This window comes from Salminus brasiliensis, chromosome 12, assembly GCF_030463535.1.
Source record: "Salminus brasiliensis chromosome 12, fSalBra1.hap2, whole genome shotgun sequence".
NCBI classification, from domain to species: Eukaryota; Metazoa; Chordata; class Actinopteri; order Characiformes; family Bryconidae; genus Salminus; species Salminus brasiliensis.
In genome coordinates this window covers 21,734,389-21,755,546 of record NC_132889.1, presented here as the reverse complement: position 1 = coordinate 21,755,546, position 21,158 = coordinate 21,734,389, and the positions used below count along the sequence as shown (strand labels likewise).

Here is a 21,158-nt window from a genome sequence, read left to right as displayed (position 1 = left end):
ATGACCTTTCCCACTAAATGTCTCTTGTCTTCGCCAACACACTGACTCACTCACTCACTCATTCACACCAATTCTTCTCTTGCTTATCTAACTTTAAAGTATACACTGATGTTTTTCAGTCCTCCCTCCCACTACAAGAGGAAAGCCATTTGTACAGCTCTTTCCTGAAGGTTTCGGCGAACACCCAAGTGGAGAAACCTCCCTCCAGGTTGAAGGGGAAAGGAAGCCGGCTAACTCACCACAGCCAAAACAAAAGAGGCAGAAATAAAGAGAGTCTTGATTTTTTGAAAACCCAAGATTTATTCCCAGCTTTACAAACAGTGTCACATCTCAACACCACGACTGGTGCGACCACTCATTCAACCCATATACAAAAATATCCCAACAGAATACCTAAGGAAATATACAGTGGTGGAGTATCGTCTTTGGCAGGCAGCTGGAGCTGGAGTGGAAGCAGAATAAATTAGCTGTGTAATTACAGAGCAGAGGGGTGCTGACTGAGGCTCTGATGGAGACGGGAGGGGGTCTACTCAGGGTCCTGTTCGCAGTGATTTAGCTGGACGTACTCCACAGCAGACTGGAGGAGATAAATGAAGGAAAGTCTCATTACCTGTACTCACCCTGCCTGCCATGACCACTTCATTAGATTGAGAGTAATTAGAGTTGTAATAATTGACATGTATGTATATATATATATATATTTTTTTTTTGTGTATACACATAAATACACTATATGGCCAAAAGAATGTGGACATCCCTCTTAATTATTAGTTCAGGTGTTTCAGCCACACCCTCTGCTACTCAAGCTCATAACCATGAAATCTCCAAAGACAAACACTGGCAGCAGACTGGGTAGCAGTAAAGAGCTTAGGGACGTTAAACATACTGTAAGACAGATTTGCTATGGTCAACTGCAAGTGATATTCTTGTGAAATGCAAAAATCACAGCACATAGCATGTAAGAATGTAGGAACACCTCTGCAAGTATGGTGCATCAGGTGCTTCTTGGCTGAGCAGCTGCATGCAAGCCTACAATCACAAAGAGTAATTCCAGACATCAGATAAAGTGATGTAAAGCACATCTAGAGCCACTTTAGAGCAGTGGAAACTGGGTTTGGTGAATGCCAGAAGAATGCTAGCTACCGGACTTCACAGTGCTAACAAAGAAGTTTGGTGGAGGAGGGATCATGGTCTGGGACTGTCTTTGAGTGTTTGGTCAAGCCCTCTTGGATCCAGTGAAGGGTAATGACAATGCTTTTGCAATGGGATGTCCAACAAGCTCATATAAGTGTGACGTTCACATGTCCACAAGCATTTGACCATTTAGTGTAGGGAGCAGTAAAGGAATTTAAAGTATGCATTACCAGAAAAATCGCCAACTAATATCAGTCAAGGATACACAGTGTAATTGATGTGAAGCATGTAACACTTTTTAAATACTAATAGTGCCCCTTGTGAAGAATCTTTAACCTTCTAAATGTGACTGTATGAGTGAGTAAATGAGTTACAAGACAGGTCCAAAAATATCCAGCCAGGAGTATCTGTGGTCATAAACTCAGCTAACTAACACACACTAACTAACCTTTCAGTGAGTGTTTCAGTGACTCTGTGTAGTGCTCAACTTACATCTGTGGTACCTTCATCTGGTGCACCTACAAAAACAAGGGCGAGAGAGTGAGCAGAGGGGGGTGGGCCTAAGCCAGAAGTTAAACGATCGATCTTACATCCCATTTGCAACACTTTTGCAGCCTACAGTCAACTCTGAAGGAGCTGGGCGTGGGCCACTCGCCTTGGCCTTGTTGTGCATTAGTGCCACGCTAATGTGTGTGTGCGTCCCTAATCTATTTTCCTTCAGATGCAGCCATTGTTCAATAATGTGACAGCGTGGTGCATAAGCCATTATTGTGTTACAACTGCAGCATTGTTTAACACACATACCACAACCATTAGTGACTGCTCAACCCATTAATCAGCAATGGAAAAATGGCCGTTGAGGGTTTATTTTTGCTAGGGAAACAATGGCGGAGCTTTCTGCTCTTGTGCCAATTGTGAAAACAGGAAGTTGCCACCCCCCCACCAGGACAGGAAATGGACACCTGGTGCCTCAACTATGTTAACAAAAACACTCTTATATTAACAATCCATGTCCTTATGCTGCAGGCATATGCCTGGCTGTAAAAATATGCTCCAGCCATAAGTGCTTTCTTCCCTTAAACAAGCTTTAAAGAATGCTACAGTAGAACGTAGCATGAATTATTCTTGCAAATGATATTTGTATTTTTTTCTGCTAATTAAATATGTCAGAATAGACAATTGATTTCCACCCTGCCACCCACCTACCCCGAATCATGCAGCCTGTTCCTGCAGCCCCCCTAGTGGCTATTCTGATGGAGTATTTTAAAATTAAGTCCCTGAGAGGCTGTTAGACTACAGCTTATGATAAGGGGTGTTTTTGTACTAATGAAATTAGCCCCACCCATCCAACATGATATGTTAATGCAACATTATGTAGCATTTCTATCTTAAAAAATCAGCTTTAAAGACCAATTTGCAAACAAAATGGCATTCAGTTTATTTGTGAGCGCATGTTATGGTCACATCAGGCAATTAGTATCCAGTATACCTCATTTAACACTGCAACAGTGGTTACAAAAGAATATATATGTGGGCAGGGCTTAAATAGGTTAATTGAGCGGCTCCATCAACTATATTTTGAATGTGTGTAATTCAGATGACTTCAACAAAAAAGCCCATCAGCTTGCTTTAGCAGGGTCACCAATATTGTGCCAATAGTGGGGAAAGCCCCCCTCTACGTGAAGAACTGTGCAAGCAGCAACCAGAATAAGCCAAAAAATTGTCAGATTTAATCAGTGATTTAAAACATGTTGTTGAAACTGTTTGACCTTCAGTTTTAAGTATTTTGGTCTGATCCAATTCAAAGAGACAGGAGCCTGGTCTTCTGTGACTGGAAGTACCTCACCTTGTGGGCAGTCTTGGACCTCACCATTCGCTGTGTCTGTGTCTTGCGTCATGGGGGCTATTGAGACATAGATGTTACAGTCACAAATACACACATTTACATGCATTCACACATAATCACCATCATCTTTTTATCTAAACACACTGATCACTGTTTTGCCAAGTGACTGCTGCCAAAGATATTCAAAGGCACAGATTTGCACCCAACTAGCTAGCCTTTGAAATAACCTCTGAAAACAGAGATGAAAAATAAAGTAATGGTATTTTGTTGCTTTACTTAAGTATTTACAATTACATTTCCAAGAGGAGAACACACATTTTACTTACATTTACTTAAATACATATTCATATTAGGCCCTACAATGTACAAATTATAAATCTTAAAGAGTCTAAAATTTTCTTTCTGAAGGCCTTAGAGAGCTCTTTGAACACTCCCTTCAACAATCCAGAACAAACCAAACAAAATGAATTAATAATATTAATATCATTAAATTAATATTATTAATTAAATATAATAGACTTCTCCAAATCTTCTTTAACCATGTTCTCATCATCTGCAGCTGATGTGGTGCACCTAATTCTAATTCTAGGCTTTTTAAGTAGAAATTAAGAGTTATTTCCCTCACTTGGAAAATTGCAATTTTTTGGTCACATTTTACAACATTCAGTTGAATGTGTGTTTAGTTGTGTGATCTTCAACCAACAGTACTTTTCAAATGAAGATCAAATGTTCATTTGTTTAAATATGTATTTTTTAAAAATTATTTCATAGGTTGCATTAGTTAGTGTCTTAACCTTTTCACATGTCTGTAAGTGCAAAGTGAGGAAATGTTAATCAAAATGAATTGTTTATATCAGTCTGTAACAGTAAATTCTATGGTGCCTTAATGGCACAAAGTGGAGTTCTGGGCCACAGTAACAGGTTGTAAAGTTAAGTGTAAAGTTCCAGAGGTCCGCTGCAGTTAAAGAGAGTTGCAGGTCTCCAAAGACCTTCATTACTATAGAGGTCAGGGTAATCATACTGTAGTCATTTAGTTCTGTAATGTTTGTTTTTTGGTATTGGGATGATGTTTGAGAACTTTGATAACATTCAGGTGGGGAACAGAGAAAGGCTACAATTATTTGTTGAAAATTGGTGCTAGCAGTAACACCAGTGCTTTACAGTGGATGGTAAGTCTCGCTTTTCTGTTTCCCACAGAGCTTTGCAACATCCTGTTCATTGATGAGGAGATAACAGAGGGCGGAGGTGAGAGAACTACTGTGGGGGAGGTGGGCTGAAGGTTGTCCTTTGCATTTTTAAACCTGCACTACAACTCATTCAGGTCAATGGTGAGCTGGCGTCCAATCTCCTGGAGGTCTTTTAAAGTGAAGTTGCGCCGTTAGCAACAATGTGGCTTTTTAAGTTTGTCTGAGTATTTCCTTTTTTGCTGCTTTAATCCCTTTTTGCATTTGGCGTCTTTGTAGAGAATTCTGTACCCATTTCTGAGAGCTGCCTCCTTTACCATTATCATACTTTCAGGAGTGAAGCATCTCTCCGCAGAAGCTGAATATAGTCATATAGTCCATCTGTTTCCTCCTCAAAAACAGCACTGGTCCACCGCTTCACTGTGTTGTGACAATAGGCCTGGTGGTTTTGAGCTTCTGGCTATATGCCAGAATGATGTGAATAAGACTGTGATCGGAATGTTAAAGAGTTGCTTGTGTGATGGAGCAGTAGGCATCTTCAGTAACAGTGTAGCCGTTTTTTTTTGTTGTTGCACAAGTGAAATGTTGCCTGTACTTGGGCATTTCCTTTGGAAAAGGTGCCAAAATGCATTTATTGGGTATTTTCAATTATTATTTGCAGTGTAAATATTAAGTATGTGACTCTGGTTGGGGCAAAAAGTCTATTTACCACCCTATTATGTTGATTTCCTTGATGTTTCCATGTACGGAACTTTTATTTCATATATTTATTTCTTATATTCCACTATTCAAAGGTATATCCATTTTTTTACATATATTTTCCACTTCAGGGCACACTGTAAACATTAAAAAAATGTGAGAAATCTGCCTCTCATGCGCCTTCTCATCAGACTGAGGAGGACTAAGAACAAACCTATTTTCTGGATAAAGCATACAGGGGATTCTACATGTGAAATGGATGGCATCAACTGTTCATTCTGCTACTTTAAATGTTTCAGTGCAACTTTCATTGTCTGACAAGATTACTAAAAAATTCCTGATACGACTGTGTTGCTAACAAAGCAGAAATACTGAAACAGCCAAGTGAATTCATTGACTTAAATCACAGAAAGCAAATTGATTATTAGTTTAATTACAGCCTTGTGATATCAGTGCTAAGAATTTGATGTAATATCACATACACTGATTAATATTAATTATTAATGTATTAATGACCCCACTGACTGTGTTGGCACTAATGGGAACAATAGAGCTAATCCACCGTGGAAAACACAGTTTAACCTAGACAGGTGTACATACTTTTACCTCTGGTAGTGAGAGAGCAGCAACCCACCTTCTTCAGCGTTCGCAGTCTGTTGGGGATGCACCTCAGTGTATTGCAGCTCCTGACATTCTGCCTCCTTACTCGGATCATCAGACTCTGCGACACACCAGAATCAGAATCAGAATCAGAATCTCTTTATTTCACCAAGTATGTTACACATACAAGGAATTTGTCTTGGTGAGAGCAACACGTATGACAAGTAACAAAAAACACAGAACACAGTCTTAAACTAAAGGAAAATGACACTAAACAATAAATAGGGTAGGGGATAAATTAAAAAAGTAAAAAGTACTGAAAGTAATAAAGAGCTGAAAATATATTTACAGAAAATAACATCTGTACAGGTGTGCAAAATAGTGCATGTTAATTAATCATCATAGCATCATAGAATGCCATTAAGTTGTATGAACAATGACCAGGCCTAACACAGCTTTTTCCTTTTCTTGACCAATATCTCATAGCAAGTGTGTGATTTTCTCAAACATATATACCAGTGATATTATATACTTTATATACTATTTACATACATATACTTTTTTAAATATAAATTTATAATCATTAATTGGACCCCGGTTATGAAGTCAATGACTGAAATGAAGTTTTGTCGTTTTTCATAGCCACCTAAAATACTAGGTTATTGAGTTTATGGGTTTATTTATGAACTATTAACTAGTTATGAATATCAAGCTGTTTTAATGATTAGGTTTCTATCATTCTAATTAATTATTGTTATTAGTGTTAATTATTGTTATGCCAGTAAGTGAATGATTATTGACTGATTCTTCATTTAACAATTCAATATGTATTTGCGCTTTAAAATCATTAACATACTAATAATACTAATACTAATAATACTAATAATAATGATCAGAGATTAATTTGCCCTTTTCAGGGCCTATTATTATTATGTTACTCAAATGTGCATCTTTTAACACAGAATATGAGAATATCTTTCTTTGTGTATGAAGTCTGCAGTATATCTGTGTGGTGCTTGTTTTCTTTATAGACAGCGTGGCTTTTAAAAAGAGAGTGAGCACTCTGTGAGACCTGAGTCAGAGCTCTTTACCTGAGTCAGACACGTGTTCACTCCACACATTCCTGCCCATCACACCTGGAGTCGCTGTGAGTAAAATATAGGCAGTGGTTTAAAAAAAGGCCTTTGAGATCAACTCACAGAGTAATGTAGTCTATCAATATCTATACTTTACTGTATCAGAAGGAAGCATTAATTGTCTGAGGCAATGGAAGCTACGTAGAGGAAGGTCTGATTTAAATAAATCGTTGTAGTATATAAACAAATTTGTTATACACCAACAAGAAAATTTCATGTACAGTGGAAACACTAAGCATCTTTTACAGTAAATACATATTTCTGTATGTGGTACTGTGAGCTTTTTTGCCAAAATGAATATTTAAGTTTCAGATGTATGTGTGAATGCGGAGGGACTATCCAAAAGTTTGGGCGTGATGATTTTCTTATCAGTGAAAAAATCCTTTACAAAAACCAAACATAACCTAAAGTTTGCACATTGCAGAAGACAATTTCATTCCTTCAGTATTTAACACATAGGGGAAAAATGTGAAACATATTTAATGTACATTCACTTTCGTACATACCACATTTCTATGTTCTTTTTTTATAGTATGTCAGATTGGGCTGTTAAACAGTAATTATGCTTTAGATCTTAGATTTTACTAAGAAAATCAATACATGTAATTTAAATGAGGTGCCTAAACATTTTAATAAGACTGTGCTGCATATACGCATACTGTAAGGCTTAATGAAAATAAACAAATAGGTAAATACGCAAATAACGAAATAAATGTGGGAAGTCGGCTGACGAATGTTAGTCAACAAAAAGCACTATAAATAGCCAACTAGTCTACTACTGGATGCAAGAGCTGGAGTGTAACTCCTTAACACTTTAAGGCTTATTACACACTAAAACAGATTATTTAGTAACTACAGGGACTTCTGTACAAACTGGTGGGGCTATTCTTTCGGAATAGATATTTATAACAACACTTTTGGCCCACCTGCGGCCCATAGGCTGTTTCAGCGGTTAAAAGCATTTTTTATTTTAATAATGGTTTAATGTTTCTTGTTTCCATGAAGAAGGGTTTTTAATGTTTGTAAGTGTATCAGTTATTAAAATGAATAACATCTTAGAGCAATGAGGCGACTTATTAGAAACACAGGTGGGCTTACGTGGTATAAGGGACCCCTTTCAGCCTGGTTTCAGGATTTAAAAAGCCTATGCTTTTATTATATGTGGTATCATTTAGATGTAGGTGTGATTTAGTGTTCAAGGAGTTATTAATTTATTATAAGAAGATTGAAAAAAATGGACGTGGATCACTGTATCTTTTTGACACAATTTGAATCTGACAGTTGCTCTTTTTTTGTGTCAAAACTTGGAATAAACTTTTTTTTACATTGACTTCCACTGAAAGCTAAAGAGGGTTTTGCCTTCTCCTGTAAGGTTGCCATTTATGGCATATAAGGTTTTTGTATGACAGTGACGATGTTCTTCTGCTTCTCAATGCACATGTAGGAGACATCAGCTGCCTTTATGTAAAAATGGGAAATGCAGAACCTACTGTTTACTGCCGTGTTGTCCTCAAAGTCAAGCGTGAGGCTCATCCTCATGGGGTCGTTCGATTTAGGACGCGCTGGCTTTCTGAAAAACCAAAAATGTTACATGAAGCAAATATTCATCAAACAGGACTGCTTATTCATTCACTGACACATGCTTTGCATTAATCCAGGAATGGGAGGGAAAAGGTACCTACACAGACAACTCCACTGCTCTTTTTCTTTTACGGGGGGCACGTGCCTTCTTCAGAAACAGGACAAGAATGGCGACAATGAGCACCAAAATGAAGATGCAAATGACAGCTATGATAGCCTTCTTCCAGCCTGCCAGGTTTACTGTGAAGGAAAGGTGTAGCAGATTTCACTGACTGAACTGCAACACTAATCAGAAAGGCAGTTCAGGCTCTCCTACTTGATGTTTCAGTTCAAACACTCAGTAACACTCTTGTTGCTGAATGCAATTGAATCGTCACAGCAATGCTCTAAAATCTAGCAGAAAGCCTTCCCTGGACATTAGAGACAGTTACTCCAATTAAAGCAGGATGAACAAATTTTTAAAACCCTTGATTTTGAAATAAAGAATGAATGAGCAAATGTCCCAATACTTTTGGTTTACATTTTGGTTTATTGGTCTATTTCTTTGATTTACTGTATTTACGTTTTTCTGAGCTTCATGTCAGTTTAAATCCCAGTGATGGGTTAGTGGTTCGAGCACTGGGTTATTGATCATAAGGTTGTGGGTATAAGACCCAGGTTTGGTATTGCTACTGTCTGCTCCAAAGGCATTTACAGCCAAGCTGGAACATGGTAAACGGAAGAATTTCCTTGTAAAGTTAAGTGTAAAGTATAATGACAACAAAGGTGTAATGTACTACCTGATAGCCTCACAAGCCCCTCGCAAAAACACAAGAGCAGAAGTATGGACGTTCGTGTGGACGTTTTGGAGGCTGGTGTCCCACAACACATTGATCTTTTTGTGTCCTGTTGGGAAGCTAGTTAGCTTTGCTCTTAATAGCATTAAATAGCCTGTTGGAATACATTATGACTGTAAACCATTTGATACAAGGCCAGAAATTCCAACACTCTTAAAACAAACTTATGGAAGTGGCTGTTGATAGACAAAACTAATTAGCGTGACGGGGTGGTAAGTCAGACTCAGGGATGCAGACAAATTAAATGAAACCTTGAGGTCTTTTTAACCCCAGTATGATGTAGTTTCCTCATGACAGAGCGCAGGTGTAGTAGTGTTAATTAGGACCAACTTAGACAACGGAGATTAAAACTGTACAGCCTCCTTCAGAACCAGATATTTGGCCTCCTTAGACATGTCTCCTGGGTAAATTCTAAGTAAAACTGGACCATTTCCTTTAAAAAGTAAGAACAAAAAACCCTGGGAGCCTACATTTCTGTTCAAATACATGATGTAACAGTAAGTCTTCTACTTACAGGCACTTTTCACAGGATTTCTACATGTGTTTTAAATACAAGTTTAAAATAATTAGACAGCCTGCATGTAACATTGTGTATACCGCTAAGGAGCCTACAAGGCTAAATGTAGAGAGTGAAGTCTGACCTCCAACAGTGATAGCTTCACTACGCTGGGTCCCGTTAGCATCATTGAAAGCCTCGCAGTAGTACTTTCCTCTGTGATCTCGGGTTATGGACCTAATGATGTGTTGTTCTTTAGTCCTGCTGAAGCGTGCAGTGAAGATCGGTTGGGTGATTCCAGTGCGGTACCAGCTGAAGGTCACTGGCACTGTACCCCGCTGGACACTACAGTAGAGGCTGACATCCATCCCTTCTGTGAAAGTGTGGCCCCTAGGGAACCCTAGAGATAGCTCTGGCTTGGACACGGGTTCTAATACAAAAAATATATACATATATATAAATATATATACATACATACAGTCATACCCAGAGATGTTGGAACCCTTGGACTTCTTTCAGAAAATGCACTACAGTTACTTTGTATTCATGTTATACATTTCTTGGGTTTGCACTGGAACAACACAGCAGAGATGAAAGTCAAAGATATGGACTGGATACAATTCTTTTTTGTGAAGACATTATAAATGATGTATGTATGCTTTACTATCCCACTGTACAATACATAGAATTACAATGTGGATGTAGACATGATAGGGCTGCTCTGCTTGTCCTGCACTGTTTAACCTGTTGTTTGAACCTCTGGCCCAAATTGTTAGACAGGGCCCAGTCTTAGAGGGCATCTACTGGGACCAGAGAGTATAAAGTGTGCCAATATGCAAATTATGTATTGGTTTCCATTAAAAAAAAAAAAACTAAATTAGTAGACGTCTCACCCAAGCAGTTTAGGAAATGGGATAAACAGCTATCCAGATTCCTTTGGAACAATAAAAGACCATGTGTAAAATATTCCATGCTGCAATATTAAAGGAAGAAAGGGGGAAACAACTCCGCTCCGCTGAAACCACATGTACACTGAAGTCAAGTGGAAGGAACTAGAATTGTCCTTAATGGATTCTTCCCTACAAGCTATACTGGGCCTTAGTAACAAAGAAAATAGTAAATAGAATAAAGTAAATAGTACAGTTACAGAATCCATGAGTTTGGCTTTCACTTACTGTCTGGATGGAAATACTGTAGTTAAGGAACTACAACTTTAGGGAGAAGTAAAGCTACTTAGTTGGCCAACTTAAGAGCCAGACGTATCCCAGGATCTCTAGATTGCAGATACAGACAGTGGGTTCATTGTGGTATAACTGTTCTATGTAGAATTGTAAATAATTGGGAACTTGATAGCTCCCAAACTTTTTTGCCAGGCATGTGGACTAGAAAGACAGGACTTTATAAGTACCTGCAGCTGTGCCGCTATTTTGAGAAAGAGGTAAAACGCTACAACCTAGAAGAACAAATGTTCATGAATGCATTAAAACTTTGGAAGCAACAAAGGCCATATAGGCAGATTACATTTAGCCATAAGAACTCAAAATAATAACTCAACCGAATATATAAAACAATGATGGGAGAGTGAATTAGGTATAGTATTGTCAGAGAAGACATGGTTAAGAGCCTGGGAAGCTTTGTCCAGCTCCACTAACTCCCTTGTTTTGAGGGACTTCTGCTGGACAAATCGGAGACATTTTTAATCTCAAATTGGATCCGTTAAAGAATGCTTGAGGGAATACGGGACAGGGCCAGCAGCTCATGCCCATATATTTTGGTTATGCCCTTGCATTCAGCTTTTTGGGAAAAGGTAGGACAAGTCATTTCTAAAATTTCCAACTTGGCTTTTGACTCTTTACAAAAAGACCTAAATAAATGTGACAAATATTAAGTTGAGGGTGCCAATAATTTTGTCCAGTCCATTTCTGCAGTTCTGTGTGGCATTACAAATGTGACTTTTTTTTGTTGTCGTTCCAGTGCAAACAAAATGAATGAACTTGTGAAAAGCAAAGCATTTGCAACACATTGCTAGGAGAGGTGGTGCATTTATTATATTTATTATTTATTTATCATTTATATATATATATATATAAAGAGAGAGAGAGACAGAGGGAGAATATTATCTACAGTTAATCAATTAGTGCTGCTTTTACCTATGACTGCTGCATTGAGAACTCCACTGGACTTTCTTTCGCCTCCTTCCTGGTTCTGGGCTTGGCAGATGAAGCTGTGAATTTCATCTATGTGATTAATGTAGGAGACATTGAACAGAGCACTGTGGAGAGGTCCAGTTACGGTCACTTTGCCCACCGATCTATTAAACCTCAGTAAGGTGTAGGTGATTGGCAGTGTTCCCAGTTTACTTTCGCACAGAATCTGAAATGGCTTCCTGATTATCACCTGTCCAACTGCACGGATGACCGGGGGTGAGACAGGCACTGCAAAAGCAAAAAACATGGGACATTATGTACATTATGTACATGGGAAAGACATGGGGTAATAGATCCTTTGTAAATACACAAGTAACAGAATTATGTCAGGCCACTTTACTGTAACTCATTTGTAGAAAGAAGTCTATTTATTTTTCGGTGATGTAGAAATGATGGGAGCAATGTTGCTATGCAGGGGATCTAGTGACTGCTTACCTTTAGCATTAATAGTCAGCTGATTGCTTTCTTTGGTGATGCCCTTAGCCGTAGCTCTACAGGTGTAATTGCCATTGCTGGCTTGGCTTGCTGTGAAGTTGAAGATGTGGCCTGCTTTTAGAAGATGCTGGTTTTTATACAGCGTGTACTTGACGTCTGCATCAGTGATTCTTTTTCTGAAGATCTTGGGAGACCTACAGCTCAGACTGAATATCTGCTCCAGAAACACCTGCTTTGGAGTCACACTCAGAACAGGCCTTGAAAACAACTCTAAGCAATAAAGATAAAAAACAGTGGAAAGAGTATTAGGAAGTAGTTACATTCACTTTCATTTGGGCACTTCTAGTTAATTGACAAATCCTGTGAATCCAGTAAAAATGCATTAATAAGTCTTCTAGAGAAAATGAGATAATTTCTATTGATATAAATATAAATATATACACATTTAATGTGACATTACTTATGCACTTTTTGGTTTTTACAATATGTTCATTTTAATGTGTGAAAGTTTGTCTCTCTAGAGGATGCAATTTGACCAGGGGTGCCCAAACATTTGCATAAGATTTGCATGTAGTTACTTAGGTATGGAATTGTACTTTTTCAGTGTTTGTTTTTACAGGAATACAGTTTATTAGACTCACAGCATTTGTAGCACTAAACAGTATGATATGATATGATATATGATATAATAATATTCGGGTCAGGTACCTGTTACAATCAGCTCAGCTGTGGAGGTCTTCTCTGCCTTGCCCTTTTCCACTTTACACACATACTTCCCAGAGTTATTGGCTCTCACTTCAAGACTGTATGTGAATGATTTGTTGCTGAAATGTAGAAGTTTCTCTTTGGTCAAGAAGACTTCGTGCCCACTTCTGCTGTAACCCGACACATTACATGTAATATGAATCCGGTCCCCCTCAACCACATCTGTATGAGGCTGAATATTTATTGAAGGTATGATATTAAGCTCTGTAAAAACAAAAAAAGAAGACAAAAATCAACATACAATTAACATTATTCAACCTCAGGAAAATTTTTATAAGTGTGTTTTAGGTCAACAGGTTTTGGTCAGGGGAAATATGACAAACAATTATGTGAAAATGGCCAAAATATTGTCCATTTCATGTGACATTATAATGAAGCTCTAAGGATGTTTCATTCTGTATTCAGACAATCTATGTGAATGGAATTGTTGAAATATGACATATTTTATAGTGTTCACATGTTATACTTCTAAAAAATGCAACTCTTTCAAACACATTCTACCTTTAATAACCTGGGCCAACTTCTTGCACGTATTTGATATGTAATAAACGAGATCTAAGAAGCCCAAATATTTCTAGTTGTTTGGTGCTACAAACAATAAACCAGTCCAAATTGCAAGGACAAAAACATAGTGTATCCAACAAGTATGAAAGTGTATCCATACACATTTAGGTTACAGCAGTGAAAACATGGGAGCACAAAGAAAGCTCAGATTCTACATGCTGACCCATTTTACTTTTTGTGGCATGAACATGCACACATTGCAACTCATCCAGTGGCAGATTTAAACCAACAAAAAATATCCCATTTCAATTTAGTCAATCCCCATACCACCAGAGAAACGACCACTAGGAGTCTGCAGAAAGAGGCTACAATGAAGCCACATAAATGTAAGGCTAACACTATTTATTGTCAATATTAGATGCTCAAACTACCAACACATATATGGAAACTTCCCTCAAAAAACAGCTCATCTAGGATTAATCATTTCTGTAATTACATTTACATACACTGTATGTCCACTGTATGTTTGTGGACCCCTTCTAATGAATGCATTCAACTCCTTTAAGTTGCATCCACTGCAAATGCACACAAACACCTTGTCTAGTCCCTGCAAACAGAATAGGCATCATGCTTAATGCCAGGAGTGTGCTAAAGGAGTGTAAAGCCCCTCAGCATTAAGCACTGAGGAATGCTGGTGCACCATCCGATCAGTTTGGGATTGATTAGGGAGATGGGGATGAGGTGGCGTGGTGATCATCCAACATCCTGACCTCACTAAGGCTCTTATCATTAAATGCAGTCAAATCCTACAATGCTTCAACATCTAGAAAGCCTTCTATGGACAGTAGAGACAATTACTCCAACAAAAGCAGGATCAAGTCTTTTTAATAATCTTGATGCCAGAAGAAACAATGTCTCAGTACTTTTGTCCATGTAGTGTATCCATCCATCTGTTTAGCATATAGCAGATTAGCTTCACCAATGTATGTTAAGCTTATGGAACATTTCAATTTGCAGCCTTGGTACAGTAACAAAAACAACAAATTTAATTTTAAGAGATAAAAAAGTTCACATTAAAAATGAATTGGATGTCTGTGGTGCATAAAACCACAGGAATGTAGGGGGAAAAAAAAAGAAAATACAAAAATTAGTGGAGAAATACACAGGACAAAACTAACGGCTTTGAAACCAGCCTTGCTTTTCCAAAATGCAATTCACATTCCTCATAGAGAAAATGGCTTAGACCTGGAGTTACTGGCATGACACGATGGTCTGTCACGGTTTATAGATCAGTTTGTGTTAGATACTTTGGAAAGGTTTAGAAGGCTTTACCTTTCACAGTGACTTTCACAGTGTTGCTGTTGTTGGAGATGTCTGGCAGCAGCATATGCTTGTAATTGCAGTACAGAAATGTTTCACCTAATTTCTGTAATTCCTTAGTAATAGTCGCAGAGTTGTTGTTGGAGGGGATGGACATGATGTTTTCAGTTTTCTCATAGAAGGAGAAATACAGGCCACCAATCTCCTCTGGAGCGCTGCATGTGACGGTAATCGCTTCACCCTCATATACCACGTCAGGCTGCACCCTCAACTGTGGAGTCTGCAGACCTGAGTTGGGAGAGACTCTGTGAGATGCAACCTTTTAAATATGGAAAGTCCAAAACTGGACCAAACAGGTAAACCTTTCCTTGTGATCTTTGTAAAAATAATAACAGAATAGGGTATTGTGATTTGGTAAAGAACCTGAAAGCCTCAGTTTTAATTTGATTTGGCGAATGTTGACCTATGTCAACACTTACCTTCTCAAACTGCTTTAAAACATATTAAAAAGTAAGTAGGTTTATGTTGAGAAAAATAATATAACATTTTTAAGTGGTGTTAATAATTTACTGTTTTAATAATAAGATTATAGACATCATATACATTTTATATGTACCCTTTGTGTCATCTTATCCCATTAATGCAGCCATATCTCTTGATCCTAGCTGAGAACTACACTTAGGGCCCTATTTTAGCATTCTTGGGTCAACCGTGCAGTGGTCAAAAGGCATGTCCTAAGTGTGTTTTGGTTGTAACATGCAGTAAACCAATCAGCGTTGACGTCTGCCTAGGTTATTTTCAGACAGTGGCGCACCTGTATTTTGCATTGCCAAGATAGCAATACACCACAAATTTACAAAAGTGTGCGCAGTTATCAAATTTACACAATTTCCTTAACTTTTTTCAGTTCACCACTGAACGATGAGGCTAATGAAGCTAACTAAGTACTAGAGGCTTATACCCCACCAAATAGCATTAATAAGCTCAGCATTGCTGTTAATAGCAATTTGGGAATAGCACATGACAGCTTGGGCAACACTTTATTTAAACACAACATTAACAAAACCACGCCATAGTTTGTTATGTCATAGGCTGCCATGCTTTGTCATGACAGATAGTAGCCATTAGTGTCATGGTACCATTACTATTATTGTACTATTAATGACATCATAATTAATTAACACAATCATTTTATCATGATGTCAGACAGCAGAGTAGCTGTAATGCCATTTACCAGTTGTGATAGCTTGTGACAGCATATGACATGTATCTGCAATGATAATGTTAATTCTCAAGTACTGTGAATTTAGCAAAGAATACAAATATTCAAATATAGAATTCTCTGTGTTACTGAATATCAGTTACTCAGCTATCACTCTGTTATCTAAATTATTGTCTAAAACAATCACTGGTTAGCCAAGCATTTGGGACAATATGAAAATTATATACATTTTGTTTTTGCACAAGACTTTGTCTTTGTATGCTGTTGCAAATGGACAAATAAACAAATTGCTGTCCACATAGTTTTGACTGACAGTACATAGTAAACTCCATGCAATTGGTACATCGTCATTCTGGTTTGTTGCTATGTTGTTGCTCTTGTTTACATACCTTTGACGGTAAGTATTTCCGTATTGCTGCTCTTTTTCTTCTTGTGGACCTGGATGTGGCATGTGTAAGAGCCTGTGTTGTAGGCTCTGGCTGGAGTGAAACTGTGTTCCACCATGGCTTCGCTGCTGTTCTTAGAGTAGATCACAGTGTTGTACTTCAGGAAGGCGAAAGTGTGTGTGAGTTGAGTAAAGCTGTGGCTGACCTTGGCCTTGCAGCGCAGGGTCACTTCGGTGCCACTCTCCACTGTGTTGCCTGGCAGGAGGGTCAGCTCCACCGAGTCAATGGTGAATGCTGGACACAAAGGTTGATTAGTCAAAAGACAAGAGTCAAAGGCATTTCTGTCACTTCAGTTGTCATGAAATCAGAATCAGACTCAAACTTTTTCCCCCCCTCAGATTTCCCACTTATTTTCACTAACACTGCACCAATACCCCACAAGTACGTGCATGGCGGCATTTTGGTGCTTGTTATGCTGCATAATTTGTTTAATATAATATTTATTCATTAGTATTTTATTTTAATGTATTTTTAAAAATGACAAATTTGGTTAATATTCTAAATATTGAAAAAAATACAGTGCTGAGCAAAATAGTGAAAGGACTAAATTCACCAAAACCTTCCAAATATGTATATTTAGATTTTATATTTAGATTTCCTCATAAACTGAACAAAATCCAAAAAAAGACACATTGCTGAATGTCCAATAGTCATGGAAATTGTATAAGTGGGTTTTACGGTGAACTTCCTTCCTAAGAATTCTGGTGAGGAAGGCCCATTGATAGACATTGCGAGGTGTAAAGAGAAGCTGTTCCTAGGTGATAATACCGGTACTCATTTAACATTTAATTCAATTAAAAGTGTCAATTGGGACAGAGCCAAAAATATATGATGTAATAGTCAAAAGTTATCGTAAATATTTAAATAAATGACTTAAATGACTTGTATGATGCAGTGACTGATCAGTGGTACTGATCCTTACAAATCAGTTAACAGGGTTTTTTTATACTTATGAATTTGGTTGGATGTTTTAATTTTAAAAATGAGTTCAAATACACACAAACTGAATGGCACAAACAAAAGAGACAAATCACCTGGTGTTCGAAATAAATTAGTATTTTGTCATGTCAAGTAATTTTGTCATGTCTCAATATAGCATATCACATAAAAAAACATAACTTTTGTTCTTGTCTCATTTTATGTTTTATTTTCCCTGATGTAGCAATTAATAAACAAACAGTAAAATTGTGAAAATGTGCAGAAGCATGTTCTTTATAGAGGATGTGAACGTATTGTCACTTAAAAAATCAGCACGATTTGACCTGAGGTGCCAAAATGGTTGCATACAAATTGCTTGGATTAGCTTCAGATACTGTAAAACCTGAACAATTCATAGTTCTCAATAAGTTGAAATATTACAATACATTCTATGTTATACAAACACAGCAGAGCACTTATAGCTGTCACATAAAAACATATCTGTAAAATGTAACTACAACAATTTAACAGTAATAAAAAACCATCTTAACGTTCAATATTTTAGCATTTCCATTGCTCTGTTTCCCAGGATAAAACAATCGAGAGAACAACTGCTCAATTTTAAGTAAGTCAAACAAATCATCATCAGCACACCAGTGTTCAGAATAGGACTGTGGCTACTCGTTGACATAATCACCGCCATTGATGACAAAATTGAAAAAGAAAATTGCATAACATGCAAAAGATGGCCACACTAGTAAAAACATCTGGAAATCTCTTAGATAGCAAGCTGTATGTAAAAAAAAAATACTCGCCCACAGGCCTCTAAGATCTGGTAGTATTTTGGACAGACCCGACAGTGTGATGCTCTGACGGCCTATCACAGCAGTACAGGTGCTATGCATAAGCATTTGAAGCGTAAGCATCTCGAAACTCGTGGTCAACATGGCAGCATAACTAGTGCTGAGTCTTCACCACCCATGTTCAGTGTAATTTCTGCACTGCTGCTGTTATGGTAAAGAAACGTTGCACCATGGGTTATCTAGCATTGTTATTCAGACGCTTTCTATTTTTCTGTTTACTTCAATAGTCATTTACAAGTGTGAGAATAGGTTAAAGTAATTAACCTATAAAAAAAGTAAAAAGTAAAGTCTGATGCCACAGCCTGTTGTTCTCACTTATTTTGTGCACTACACACAAAATACATCTGCCAGTGACTGGCTTAACTACATATTGCGCCAGAAATGAAGTAATACCACAATATAACTATATAAAGTTTTATATCTCGTGTTTAAGTGACAATACTGATACTCCATTTCAGTATTATGGTAAATTTAATTTTAATCAAGTTTACACACACAAACACACACACACACACACACACACACACACACACACACACACACACACACACACACACAAATACAACATTCTTTGGAACAATTGATAAATAAGCCATTAGATTAATTGACTAAAAAAATGAACATAAATCTTTCAGTTATAAATATAATGATTTATTGCTAAAAAATATTTAGGAGCAGCTCTAGTTTAAAATACAAAATATTAAATCTCCATTTGATACTTTTGCACATAAGTTTAAACTACTTTTTCATAGTATGAAAGCTTTAATGAATTGGACCAATAGAAATAGTCCTATAATTCTTGGTTAAAGTTCCATGAAGTATCATAAGTTACCACATTTCTTCAGAAATTGATGATATGCTGGTTTTAGGTTTTTTATTTGATCATTTTAATACAGTTTAGCATAGAAAATTGGAGTTGAAGAATGTTTTTATGAAAATTCAGAACGTGAAATGACTGTACATAGATTATTAGTATTTTCGTGAAAATTGAATAACTTATTGGTGAAAATTTTAACAAAACCTAAAATTCATGACCAAGGAACAAATCACTGCAGTGCACATGTACTTTTAGCTTTAAATATGCCCAGAAAATGTCTACAACTAAGATTAACAATGATGTCAAGAACTTCTTAATTTTAGTTCTTATTTTCACCCCCCCCCCCCCCACCTCCTATGTTATTTCACGTTTCCTATTTTTTCTCTCCATCGCCTTAACAATCAGAGTCATGCTGACAGTATAGGGAGTCCACAGGAAGGCCAGTCACAGATTGAAGGAGCCTGGCTTCTAAGCCAAGGGAGGAAGAAGGAAGGAAAGCAGACAAAAACATAAGAAACACCAAGTTCCCCAGCTGGTGATATCCAGCTATGGATTCTCACCCCAACCAGCAAACACAGCAGCTTACATCCATACTAAAGAAGAAAAGCACAATAGGCATGATACCCACAAACCACACAAAACCCATGGAGACAAACAACCCCTGTTCTTGTGGTTCACAGATAAGTGAGTTGTCTTGGCCTTTGAATTTGCTTTGCTCATTCAGTTTTTTCCCCTTCAATTAAATAAAGACTCAACAATCTGCCACAGTCCAAACAAAGCTTCTGCAAATACAGCCAATAAATCATTTGCCAAAAAAATATGTTGGATTATTGCAGTGTTTTGAAATCAAGAGGTCACCTTTTGTGTGTGATATAAAAATGTCCTTAAGCACGAGTCTGAACATGAGGTGCTTTGCTTTAATGTCCAATACAACCAACACCACTCATTCAACAGAAAAAAAGAGATACGCTTTAATGCCACTGGGACGGTACTACAAGGTTTCACTACCTTTAGTCTGAGAACTTAACTACCACATTCCTAAGGTGCTTAACCCCCACACACCCTGAATTGTAGGTCATACCTTTGAAGACACATTAATGTTGCTGGTTCATTGTTTGTACCTGCATAGTACCTCTTTTCTAGTATATCTAAGATTTATCGTCGCTGTCCAATGAAAACATGTATTTCCAAAATGGTGAAAAAATGTTCTTGAACGGAAGTCAATGTAAAATAATACTTAATTCCAAGTAATTTAGAGCTCTTCTACTGGTCTATTAATCCTGAATTATTTACACAGTGTACAGAGCAGCTACAATGATTAAAGGACAGACATAAATAGAGATACATTAATATCACTCGAATAAAGGATATTTCTATCTTTGCTGTTTTTGACCCTTCATATCTAGATATATATTTAGATTTTTTTACATTGACTTTCACTGCAAAGTTGACTTCTTACAAAGTTTCCATTTTGGAGATACAAGGTTTTTGATATACAGCTTGATTATTAAACACATTGCTTTTTTCTCATTGTAGCAGAAAAGTAAATAGTGACAAAAATGCTAATGCTAACCATATGGAAATATGAAAAGGAAATTGAACTCACCTGATTGTGTCCGACCGTCATGGCCTGCATGTAAGAAGAAGACATGGATGAATAAATGTAATAACGAGTTACAATAGGAAGAAGGTTAAAATGCTGAAACTGAAAGCAGTAGCGGTAGTACATTATGCATTCTTACACATGGTTAACATGCTAATAAGAACCAGAGTGAACCAAGGAGGCCAGAGCTCCATCGTCCCAGGTGAGTAATGACGATGTGTGTGGACGCTGGAGGCAAAATACGATGGAAATGGCTGTGGAACAGAAGCTGTTCTGTGCAAGCCCCTTTCTTTTGTTTTCGCCTTGACCAGGAAGCAAGTCTTGCTTCCTCAGGATGTGCGCAGTTTGGCACAAGTCCTATAGTCTTATGTAGTACAGGGAATGTACAAAGTAACGTAAATGTTACATGAAAGACACATCATCATTCACTGTTTAATCAGATATCTCATCCATGTAGGTGGAGTTACCTACAATTACCCACAAAAGTAACTGGACAATTGACTGATAAGCATTTTCATTGCTGGTTGTGGTCTGGTCCCCCATTAA

At 37.4% G+C, this 21,158-nt stretch overlaps 1 protein-coding gene across 1 annotated transcript; it reads right to left on the bottom strand.

Annotated features, from left to right (window-relative positions):
* Nucleotides 1-280: 280 nt before the first annotated feature.
* Nucleotides 281-20,863, bottom strand: pecam1a (platelet and endothelial cell adhesion molecule 1a). The gene is made up of 15 exons (XM_072693185.1): nucleotides 20,752-20,863; nucleotides 20,616-20,639; nucleotides 16,355-16,645; nucleotides 14,756-15,031; nucleotides 12,863-13,123; nucleotides 12,155-12,424; nucleotides 11,663-11,947; nucleotides 9,658-9,942; nucleotides 8,282-8,420; nucleotides 8,090-8,169; nucleotides 6,555-6,608; nucleotides 5,498-5,584; nucleotides 2,981-3,037; nucleotides 1,627-1,652; nucleotides 281-577 (listed from the first exon to the last, which is right to left on the bottom strand). The coding sequence occupies exons 1-15, from the start codon at nucleotides 20,804-20,806 to the stop codon at nucleotides 527-529; spliced, it is 2,241 nt and encodes a 746-aa protein (XP_072549286.1). The 5' UTR covers nucleotides 20,807-20,863; the 3' UTR covers nucleotides 281-526.
* Nucleotides 20,864-21,158: the final 295 nt, after the last annotated feature.